The sequence below is a fragment of the Trichosurus vulpecula genome, chromosome 3 (genome assembly GCF_011100635.1).
Source record: "Trichosurus vulpecula isolate mTriVul1 chromosome 3, mTriVul1.pri, whole genome shotgun sequence".
NCBI lineage: Eukaryota > Metazoa > Chordata > Mammalia > Diprotodontia > Phalangeridae > Trichosurus > Trichosurus vulpecula.
Genome location: NC_050575.1, coordinates 212752959 through 212765286, shown reverse-complemented (window position 1 = coordinate 212765286; position 12328 = coordinate 212752959). Strand labels below are relative to the sequence as shown.

At 42.4% G+C, this 12328-nt stretch overlaps 1 protein-coding gene across 1 annotated transcript in view; it reads right to left on the bottom strand.

Annotated features, from left to right (window-relative positions):
- Window positions 1–12328, bottom strand: part of PLB1 (phospholipase B1) — a 191756-nt gene that overhangs the window by 161096 nt on the left and 18332 nt on the right. Inside the window, 4 exon segments of the mRNA XM_036749921.1 lie at window positions 1063–1167; window positions 3254–3329; window positions 6402–6481; window positions 9345–9407. Coding sequence (XP_036605816.1) covers window positions 1063–1167; window positions 3254–3329; window positions 6402–6481; window positions 9345–9407 — 324 coding nt within the window.

The window sequence follows — 12328 nt, the reverse complement described above, 5'->3', positions numbered from 1 at the left end:
AAATATGAGTGTCAGCAATGAGAGCTGACATCTTACAAAGGAGGAAACCTAGTCTTGAGCAAGCCAATTGATGACTGAGACAGAATTAGGAACATGGGTCTTCTAGACACCCTGGGTGTTCATCCTGTTCTGGCCTGGAGAGAGTTACCCTCCCCTCCCCCTGCTTCATTTGGACTTAACTCATGTTGCTAAGGGCAGCTAGGTGGCACAGTAGATAAAGTACTGGGCTTGGAGTCAAGAAGACTCATCTTCCTGAGTTTAAATCCAGCCTCAGACACATACTACCTGTGTGACCCTGGGCAAGTCATTTAATCCTGTTTGACTCAGTTTCCTCATCTGGAACATAAGCTGGAGAAGGAAATGGCAAACTACTCCAATATCTTTGCCAAGAAAACTCCAAATGGGATCAAAAAGAGTTGGACATTGACTGAAAAATGATTCGACAACAACTGCTATTTAAAAAAAATATTCCTGATGACTCATTTTTTATAAGCAGGTTTTCACATTATTTGATGCCTATAGCTGAGATGCTGCAGAATTTTTAAAATCAAAGTCGAATGATAGAAAGACATTTAATAAACTTTTTTTTTTATAAGTGAGGTGGTTGGCCTGATTGATTTCTAAGGTCCCTTATAGTCTTTGAATTAGGATCCTATGAAGAATAAGGAAAAATCATAGCTTACTGTTCCTGTAATAGGCTAGTGCTCTGGAATCTGTTTTTAAAGGTTGAGTGACTCAAAAATACCTCAGTTTACAAAACTGGAATAAAAGAGAAGCTACTAGTATCTTCTCATCCCTCCCTCCTTCCCCCAGCACTTAAACTCTAGAAAGAAGGAATATAGCTAAATGACTTAGGCAAATATCTTTCTTTCTCTGAGCCTCAGTTTCCTCATATTTCAAATCAGAGGTCTGGACTAACTGATCCCTAAAGTGTTTCTCAGCTATAGACTCTTCTTACCTATGGTGGTAGGGCCCAGAGAGTAGTGTGTTTCCTGAGCTATGGCCCTGAACTCTTACTTCCCTCCCTTTTATCTTTTGGGCTAACCATCCACCCACACTCACCAGGAAAAGAGAAGGATCCATCTCCTGGAGGACAGGTTGATAAATTACTGTGAAAGTATCTTTTGTGTCATACCTGCCCGACACCAGGAGTTTTTCCCATGAGTTCTGGAGAAAGAAAAAAAAAACCAACATCAATTGGTGAGAGCAGTCAAGCAGCTGGGCAAAGGCTCTATGCCTCACCTCTGACCATCCAAAGTCTTCTTTTTATTGTGGTTTGTGGAGCCCTTGTACAGAGCCTTGGACCAGGATCATCTACCATGCCTTGTTCTGAAATCAATACCCCACAACACCTTGAGGTGGGGTAATTTAATTAAGGAAGCTATAGGGTTTCCTCAGGAGTAAACAGCTCCTGGTTCCTGTCAAGGGTAGAATAATAGGGCACAATCCTAAGTTCATTTTTTTCTCAGGGCAAGCTGATGGGTTATTTGACTATGTTTCTGTATTTGCTCATGGAGTCCTGTGAGTCATTAGCATTTTAAGCATGTCTTGAGCAGGAGGAAATAAATAGATGCCCTACACCTGATAGCCATATTCTAAAATGAATACTTTTCTACAAGAGACCCTGTTACCCACACAGGAGCCAAAATTTAGTTTTATTATAGCTCTTTCTCTAAGTTACTCTGGGGTGAGAACGTAATGGGCCAGAGTTAGAGATGGAAGAAGTTGGATCCCCATTTTATAGGATTCAGGTCCATCTCCAGGATGAGGGTTCAGAGCTTGAATTCCTTGAGGGAAGAGGCCCTCTGGGCCACTGGTCACATCTTGGAGCCATGTATGGTGAAAAACTACTCATAGGAAATATAAGCCATCGCACAATCTGTGGCCCATGGTTTACTGAGTCTCCCAATATTCCACAGTGGGAACTTCAGCTATAAAGATAATGTCACTACAGGCCAGTGTCAGGGTGTTGTAACACTGACTAGTATGAATAGAGATTAATATTTAGCACTGTGGTGTTGGTCATAGTTGTGCTTCGGTTTGTTATCTGATTGTAGGGATGGTTTTTTGAGAGTTATCCACAATGTCTTGTGGTCTCTCTTGGGACCAATGAAACAGTTCTTTTTCAGCATTCAAAGGCCTAGTCCAAGGGAGAGAGCTTCTCAGCTCCAAAAGTCAGAACTAGGGACAGTGGTTAGAATTTACAAAAAGGAAAACGTAAGCTTGATGTGAAGAAAAGCTCTGGAACTCTTGGAACAGGACAAAAGTGGACGGGCTGCTTTAGGACACAGTGGGTTTCCTGTTGAATTGTGGAGGGTTTCCAATACAGGCTCAATGAGCCCTTGTTTGGGACATCACAGAGCAGGTACAGGTCTGCCGGGAGGCCACTGACAGGAGGCCGCTGACATCCTTCCTATCTCAAATTCTGTGAACAATATTTATCTGCACGGTGATGGGTTGGGTGTAGAGTAGGAGCAGACTATACAAAGCCAACTGAACCAAATGATAAGAGAGGCCAGGATCCAATAGGATCCTGGAGGCAGGGAATGGTTTCCCTTTCGTCTTTGCATAAGTGGGCCTTAGCCTAATAACGGCGAGTGATTAGTAGGACCTTGATACATGCTTTTGGTTGATTGGTCTATAAGATGAAGAGGTCACACCAGATAACTCCCTTGAATTTATTGGAATGATGGATGCTAAACCACCAGAGCCAAGCAGCTCAGACTGTCAATAGATAGCATTAATTCTGGCTTCAAGACTAACTTGATATGTGACCAAGTGTGGCCAAGTCACTTCAATTCTCTGAGGCTCTTTTCTCCTCTGAAAAATGGGGAAATGCACTACCTGTCCTATTGGACTGTTGTGAGGAAATACATAAACCTTAATGTGACACAGAAATGCAAATTTTAGTGCACTGAGATTTTTGGGACAACTTGCATGTATTATCCTTTTCAATTTGCAAAACCATCATTTTTGATAAAATAAATTCCCAAATACTATACAATTGGGCAGGTGAGAAAATAGATTCCAGAGAGAAAATACAACAGTTCATAGTATCCAAGCTCTTTCAGCAAGTTGGACCCCAGGGAAGGTTGGCTACAACTTTGTGCCAATGTCAGGGAAGGGACAGAGCAACTGGGGGCCAGGGCTTAGACAGGGACATGCCTTGAGTAGGAGCAGATGCAGCCCCCTCTAGTGTTTCTTGGCTTTTCCTGAGCTAACACTTCATGAAATGCCCCAAAGGTGGGCTCACCTGATAGTACCATTTCTGCACAGCTGTGGCCAGTTGAGAAGGATCCTTTGAGCACTCACACATGTCCTTCAGGCCCCTACAGACCAAAGCAAAACAGAAATGAAAGCCTTGGGTTTGAATCTCGCCTTTGACTCTTATTCCCTTGGGGACTTTGGACAAGTCCATGGGTCATAACCTCCCTGAGCCTCAGTTTCCTCATTTGAAAAATGAGAAGGCTAGACTACATGAGAGGTTTTTAACCGGTATCTATGAACTTGGTGTTTTTTAATATGTTGATAATTGTACATCTATATGATTCCTTTGTAATCCTTCTTATTTTATTTTATTTTATGTATTTAAAAACACTATTCTAGGGAGGGGTCCACAGGCTTCATCAGATTGCCAAAGGTGCACATGACACAAGAGCCTCTGATCTACAGTCATTGAGATCCTCTCCAGCTCAGATGATAGATCTATTATCTTTTGTTCTCCCTTGGGGACAAGAGGCTGCTATGGGCCAGACTAACTATATATTAGAGAGGTGGGAGGCCAGGAATAGGGCTTAGGAGTCTATCAGGAGAAAGAGCTGAGGCCCATCATCAAAAGGGAATGAGTAAATAATTAGAGACAAAGTAAATAAAGGATTGGGTGAAAAGACCAAGTATGGGCAAGGATGAGCTGTCAACTGGGGCTGTAATAGTCCCATCCCTACATCATCTTGGAGGGCAGCTAAGTGGTGCAGTGGTTAGAGCACCAGGCTTAGAGTCAGGAAGATCTGAGTTCAAATGTGACCTCAGACACTACCTATGTGACTCTGAGCAAGTCAATTAATCCTGTTTGCCTCAGTTCCTCATCTATAAAATGGGGGCACACTGGAGAAGGAAATGGCCAATCAATCCAGGATCTTTGCCTGGAAGATCCCATGGATCAAAGTCCATGGTGTCATGTAGAGTCAGACGCGACTAAACAACAACAATATCTCATCTCAGGCCCCTGGGTTACCCTTATTTTGGCTGTCACTGCATGGGCATTCCTACTTTGCAGACACTCTTTCTGATACAACTTCTCTTAGCAAAAGCTTATATTAGATTATTCAATTGTTAGCTCACATGTGGCAGAACAGAGGTTTCCTAGCTCTAGGCCACAGAGGAGGGGCCCAAGAGTGGGGCTTGGTAGGTGGGTCAGCCATACATACTACCACTAAACGAAAGGCCCACTATAGGCTGAAATGGGGGTGCCCTTTCTTATTTCTTTCTCAGCATTTCTTCCCTTGGGGTCTGTCCTTCCCAATTTGTTTCTGACTCCAGAACTGCCCTCTCCATTCTTCTTTAACTTTCCCTCAGCTCTTTCCTTTTCTTTTCCTCTTCCCCCTCACCCCTACCCACACCTTTCTGCATCCTCAGATGTTTCTCCAGCATTTCTTATGTGAAATGTTGGCTTGGCTCATTCATCCCTGGAGGTGAAACCAGAAACCTCTGGTAGGAGGTGAAGCATCATGCAATTGCAGGATCAAACCTGTAGAGCTGGATGAGAACTTAGAGATCATCTAATCTAACCCTCTCATTTGACAGATGAGGAAACGGGCCAGAAAGGGAGAGTGACTTGTCCAGGGTCACACCATGTCAGAGAAGGAAGGATTCAAACGCAGATCTTCCTAACTCCAAGTCATATGTTCTGTTCATCATGTTAGAGGTATAAAACATGGCACCTGTATCAGCAACACCCCGAGGTGGGAATCAGATTAAAATGTAATTAGGAAACATTTAACAAAATAAATTAAAAAAAAAACACAAATATTGAGGCAGCTAGGTGGCACAGTTAATAGAGCACTGGGCCTGGAATCAGGAGAACCTGAGTTCAAATCCAGCCTCAGACACCTGATCCTTACTAGCTGTGTGACCTTGGGCAAGTCACTTAACCCCAAATGCCTTGCCTTTCCCCTCCACAAAACAAACAAACAAAAAAAAACAAAAAAGAAAAAAACAAACTGTCACTATGAGATTTGCTAAGCCAGTGGGGATCCTTGTGTACAGTTTAGTGTCCCAAGTCTTTCTTTTCTTTGTTTTCACTGCCCTACCTGATGTGTTTGAAAAGCCCTGTTATCATACTTTTAAAAACAAATATTTTTATGATCTGCTACAAATAACTAAGCTATTCTCAGCAATACAATGATCCAAGATACTCCTGAAGGCCTTACGAAGAAAGGTGCTGTCCATCTCCAGGGAAAGAACTGGTGGAGCCTCGATGCTGATCAGAGACACTTTTTCTTTAGTTTCTTTATTTTTCTTGCTGGGTTTTTTTTTTTTTGGTCTGGGTTTTCTTTCACATAATGACTTACATGGAAATATATTTCAGATGATTATGCTTCTATAACCTATGTCAAATTGCTCACCTTCTCAATGACGCAGAGATAGCAAGAATTTGGAACTCAACATTGGAAAAAAAGAGATTGGGAAAGCTATTTTTATATGTAATTGGGGAAAAAATAAAATATTAAATAAGATTTTTAAAAAAACAATTATCTTAAGTAGACTTGGCTATCCAATGATCAAGGCTATCCAATGATCAAGGATTCCCTTAAAACGATAAAGGCAAAATATCATGACTTTGGAACAAAATTTAGGATGAAACCCTAATCCTTCCCTTTCCCAAGGCTGGGTTTGGCCTCTTAAATTTTTTAAGAAGTTATAGGAAAGCTGAGATTGAGAAGACCCTACCAGGGATGGGAAACCTGCAGCCTCAAGGCCACATGAGTCCTTCTGGGTCCTTGGATATGGCCTTTTGATGGAATCCAGGTTTTACAGAACAAATCCTTTTACTAAAGGTATTTATTCTGTGAAGTTTGGATTCAGTCAAAGGACTGCACTTGAGAATGTAGAGGGCCACATATGGCCTTGATGCTGAAGGTTCACCAGCCCTGGATGAGACTTAGAGCTAGAAGAGCTATCTTGTCGAACAGCCCCACTTCATAGATGAGGAAAACGGAGGCCCAGGAAAGTGAACTTGCTCAAACAGCAAGTGGGAGAGGGTTTAAATGTAGATTCTCTGAAACTCCAGCAGCAGTCCTTCCGTTGTTCCACTCCACATAGCACATCAGCATTCCAGCAGAATGTTTAGCACCATCTGCTTCCAAAAAGGGCATCTCTGGGCACTGGTGGGTCGGCCTTACCTGATTCCATCCCCCTGATGTGATGGAGATAAACTTCCAACCTCTGAGGTATCCACCAGATTCACAAAGGCTTTAGGGACCTAAGAGAGCACAGGAGACAGTGACACCTGCAAAATCACGATCGTGCTGCTGGAGGAGTCTCTTGACCCTTTGGGGACTGCCTGGGCAAGGACGTGACCCCTGGTCTGGAACACCTCAAACTTGTGGGCTCCCATGCTTGCTAACATTCATTTGGAGCAGTCATTTTTATCCCGATGTGTATCAGGCCACTTTTATTTGTCAGATAGGGAAGAATTCTTGGTAACATGCTTAGGGATTGGATTCTGTTTAGAGTAAATGTTAAACCCACCAGTCAGACTCCCTAGGAAGCCCCTTACACAAAGTCATCATTGGTCCCCCCAGTCCCTGTGCTTGCCCATGCTGCTATCTCAGGATGTAACATGTTGGGGTGGGTAGAACAATAAGCCACAACCATTTTTCTTCACCTTAATTTTTATAATCAGATATATTTTAATGCAAAAAAATATACGTGCCATACCCTGCAGGTATTTATTTCGTGATTTGTGATTAAGTCAAGTCAGTGTGGCATAGAGCAGAGGTGTCAAGCCTACTATCTACAAGCCATATTGTGGCCTGTAATAGTATCCTATGGAGCCAAAATCAAATTAAGATGTAATTGGGAAATATTTAACAAAATAGATAAAAATACAATAGAATATAGATGATGTTAATCTGTGGTCGTCCAAGTCAATATGAGGTACACGGGAATCCTTACCAATGGTTTAGTGGCCCTGTTTGATGGAAGATGAAGTCATAGAATTAACATCAGGGAGACCTGGGTTCAAATCCTGAGTCTTCTTCTGACAATTAGTTGTGTCCCCTTGGAAAATTTGTTCTCCCAATGCTTCAAATGACTCCCTAGGATTTTGTACTAAATCACAGATCCTTTGTGTATTCACCTCTAAGTCAAGTCACGTTTACTGGAGAATATTGTGGAAATTGAACCACACTGGAAGTCATGATGGTTTTTTATGGACCTGTAACATATTTAGCCAGGCCTGGGAAATTGCCAGAGAGTGGAAAAAAATAGTTTTCCTGGTTAAGCCAAACAAGTGATCCTTTGTCTAAAGACCTTATTTAAGCCAAAAATTCCCTTAATAATACAGCTTCATGTAACCAATTGCTAGCAGGAATTTAGTCTGTCACATCCTTGGGGGCAGTTAGGGCTACCTCAAGGTTACTCATTTCTATCACTATGTAGTCTTCGGTTGTGTGTTGGGGGGGGGGGGGGGGAGGCACGCAATAGAGGTTAAGTGACTTGCCTAGGGTGACACAGATAATAAGTGTGTGAGGCTGGAATTGAACTCAGGTCCTCCTAACTCCAGGGCCAATGCTCTTTTCCATTGTGCCACCAAGCTGCTCCTATCACCGTGTATTCTTCAATAAAGCTCATGCAAGGAAGGCTACCCTGACCCATGCTCCACTATCTTAAACGATGGGAATCCTTTGAATCCAAGACCAAGACAGTGTGAGCCCAAAGTCTCCAGCAAGAGGACAGTTTTTAAAAATGAAGACAGGGCAGGGAGGACCAAGTTTCAAATGCTTTAACCCAGTTTTGCAAGGTATCCATCCAGTCAACGAGAGAGAAACACATTCTTTTGGTTTGAGGCCAGAACTTCCTCTGAGACGACATCATCTCAGGCCTGTGACGACATCATCTCAGGCCTGTGACTGGAAACTTTCTCCTAGAGAGAGGAGGGTGGGTTCGGGCCATGAAAATACCTTTTTCCCTTGAGGAAATTTAACTTAGGAGCAACAACTTCCTCACTAAGAGAAAAACTACATGGATCAGGTGAACACATAAGAATGGATATATCAAAAGAACACCACAGGGCTCACTCCCAACACATAGTGTCTGGAGATTCACAGAACACTTTCCCAACGTTCTTCTGAGGTCTGTAACATGTCATTCCAATTTCAGAGTTTAGGAAACTGAGGCAAGAAGGGTACAGAGCCTTGCCCAGGGTTACACAGCCAGAAAATGTCATATTGTGGAACTTGAACACAGGTACGCAGATTCCCAAAAGAGTGGAGTGGATAGAGCATTGGCTGTGAAGTCAGGAAGATTTGAGTTTAAATCTTGAGTTTAAATACTTATTAGCCAAATGACCATGGGCAAGTCACTTAACTTCAGTCTCAGTGTCCTCAGTTATAAAATGGGAGTCATAATAGAATTCAGCTCCCAGGTTATCATGGGGATCAAATGAGATATTTGTAAAGCACTTAGCACTGTCCAGCACATAGCAGGTAGGTGTTTAATTAATGCTTCCTCCCTCCCTTTCTCCCTTCCTTCCGCCAATATTCATTCTTCTATACCAAGCTACCTCTCAAATCTTAAATCTTAGAATAAGGAGGTACAAATTAATGGGCCTCACCATAGGCAACAGAATGTTCTGGGAGAAAACAAAGTGTCCTCATCCACCCCTTTCCAGGCTACCCCTATCTTCTCATATGCTAGCAGGTGAGCAATCACTGGAAGGATCATAGGTCACCGGGCTCTAGGTTTTAATCACTCACACAACTGAGATAACCACTAGCCACTGGGGTTTCATTCCTTATTTCCCCATGCAGAAATTTATGTCAGAAATGTCCTATCCAGGAGCTTACAGCCAGGCTTCAGGGGCTCAGATAGGTCTTCATCTTTGGCATAATTCAGCCCCCAAAGCTCATGCAATCAGACACTGCATTAAGAGAGCACAAGCATCCAGGACAAGAAAGGTGATGCCCTAAGAAGCAACACCCCCACCCCTAACAACTTCTAGTTGATGGTACTTTAGCTTCTGGGAATATGTGCTTGGTTCATCAGGCAGCTATGCCTTCTCTGTAGGTGGCCAAGGGGCTGAGGAGATACCAGGGTGTTAGAAGCCTGGGAAAAATCCTTACCTCCTGATGCAAAAAGTCCAAGAGTCTTGTTAGTTCCTGCATACTGCTAGTCATGTGACCATCCTACAAAAAAGAAGAGAAATGCCTGGAGGAGGTTTCTGTAGAAGGTTTCTTACTGGAGTAATACTTTACTGGAGACCTGTCTCCCTCCACTGGCCAAGAGGACAAACCTAGTGTATATGATAGTTCTCCAGAAACCAGATATCATAGGGGCTAACTCTCAAGGGGTCTTCCTGTTTACAGCTACTCCTGAGTTTCCTTCATCTCTTTTACCTACCAAGACGGGAAAAAACCCAAGCCAATGAGATGTTAAGCATCAGAAAAGGATAAACCAAAAGCCAAATCTTGGGTGAGGTAAGTGGTATCTGGCCAGCTGTGTAGCTGCCCTTCACAGACATTGGGCAATAGGAATTTTTCTCCTAAGTTTTGGTTGATAGCAGGGTTTTTGCCAAAGAAAATCAGTCCTGCAAAGAAGGAAGAGAATTCATCCAGAAATTAAGGCTTCCTGATTTACCTCAAGATGTTATTCATTCAGTCAATCAATGATTCAATGAGTGGTTCTGAAGTGCCTACTATGTGTCAGGCCCTGTACTAGACCCAGGAGATAAGACTCAAAAATAAAATAGTTTCCGCCCTCAAGGAACATCCCCAATGAGCATGTAAGCCCTTTGAGGATAAGGAGAAAAATTTGGTTTCATCTTTGTATTTCTACTGTGCTCAATAAATGCATGTTGTTATGAAGAAAATTCTATTAGTCCCTCTCCTCCTCCATATTTTTACCAAGATGGAAAAGTAGTCATCAGAGAAAGAGACAGCCTAGCTCCCTTTCTTGAACTGGTCCTTGTTTTCAGACAGGTAAGTAAAATACTTCACCCCATAAAACACTATTTCTTCCTTCCCTGTCCCTGGGAAAAATGAAATTATCTTTCAGAGCTCCTCAAAATGCATGTGAGATTGACACCACAAATGAATACTCTCCCTTTATCATTGGAAAAATCAAACCAACCTCTACCCAATCCAAGCCATATGCACATTAGCTGGCTGTCCCCTGAGGCTACGGGGCCCAGACAGGCTGACAGGGCTGCTGGGAGAAAGGGATGACAGTTATTTTCTTCCCTTGGGGGACACTAGCAGAGAAGCTAAGACAGCTGCCAATCCCCTCAAGTATTGGTTCCACCCAGAGGAGGGTAGTAGGCCAGCTCCTCTCTCAATAAAATTGCCATGTCTTAGAGGAGAACTAGACCTGTCACATTAGCAGGTTTCAGCTGCCTGAAATGAAGGATTCAGGAACATGTGTTTTCACCTTAGCTGATGCAGACACATGTTCTCTCTCTCTCTCTCTAAACATGAAGCATTTCCTGACAGGCCCTCTCCTAGTTGCAAATGATTTCCCCTTCTTTCTCTTCCTGCCTCTGTACTTTGTTTGCACCTCTATGGTTAACCATTCAATGTTCTTGCCTTTTATTCTCATTATTTCAATTCACCATTTATTAAGTGCCTACTACGGGCAAGGTGCTATGCGAGAGGCTGGATTTTATCTCAGCCCAACAATAATCTACATTCCATAGCGTTTTATGATTTATTAAGTCCCTCCCCAAGGATACCTCTTTGAAGCACAAAGTGTTATGATTCCCTTTTAACAACTCAGAGCTAGTAACTACGGGAGGCAGAATTCAAACTCAAACCTCTCAATTTGAAATCTAGCTCTTCATCAAAGTACCACCCCTTTTGGAAAGGGCCATAAAGATCACCCAGTCCTACATCTGCACTTGACAAGAGGAAATTGAGGATAGAGAAGGTAAGGAACTGGATCCTAGGTCAATAACTACTTAGAGGAAAAGTCAGGATTAGAATTCAGTTTTCTATTTACACATAGGATTTCAAATGGGAAAGAAGGAGCTTTCAAAACTGGCCAGTCCACCACCCTCACTTAACAAAGGGAACTGAAGCCCAGGGAAATCAAGGACACCTAGCTAATAAATGTCTGAGCTGGGATTTGAACCCCGATTGCCAGATTCCAAGTCCAACACTCTGCCTGTAAAACTCAGTTTTTAGAACACATGGGTCTCCTCTACATGTGGTCCTGACTTCCCAGGGTGAAGTCAACTTCTCCAATTCACTTAGTGTTTCTGAATCACTTACAAAACAAACAAACAAGCCTCTCACATAGGAGGCATTTCCTGGGGTACCTAAGTATTTAACAAGGAGAAGGCACAATCCCTGCCCTGAGGGGCTATACACTACTTTTCTTGTCTCTGATTTCCTAATGCATTTAGAAAGAATGAGGACCTTTTCCAACAATGGTTGGGAAATTTGCAAAAGGATAAGCCAGGAGTCTAAATTATGGCCCAAGCAGGTGGTTTAAGGACAGTCTGAGAGTGGAGTAAATCTGGAATGTTAACCATGGGGTATTTGCAAATTAGAGGGAGGTCAAGTATAGGTAGGATTCCTCAGTCTTAGAGAAAGCATGAGATCCCCTCCTCCAGATGCCCATTGGGCAGGGGATGGGAAAAGGAAACGGAAAAGGAGGTGGGAGAGCACCCAAAAAAAGCACAAAAGTAAGAGCAACCTAGATGTTAGAGACTCATAGTATGCTGGCTTTAGAGTCAGGAGACAGGTTGAAGACATGGCTCTGATATTTCCTAACTGTGTAATTCTTTACTTCTTTGAATTTCTTTTACCTCAACTGTAGAAGGAGATTAAAAAATCCACTGTTAAATTTTCAATTGGTTTCTGGGAAGAAAAAACTTTATAATTTATAATTATAAATATGCAGAAATGAGCTATTATTATTTCCTAAACCTTTTATTCTCTCAATCTGATATTCTCAGGATATCAGAATTTTTTTTTTAAAAAAAAGGAGAAATAAATATTTACTGAGTGGGAAGTTGGTATTCCTGGGCTCTTATATTTGCTCTATCACCAATTTCATTTATCCAGCTTTGGATTTCTTGATCTGTTAGGATGGGAAGGGTACCATGAGG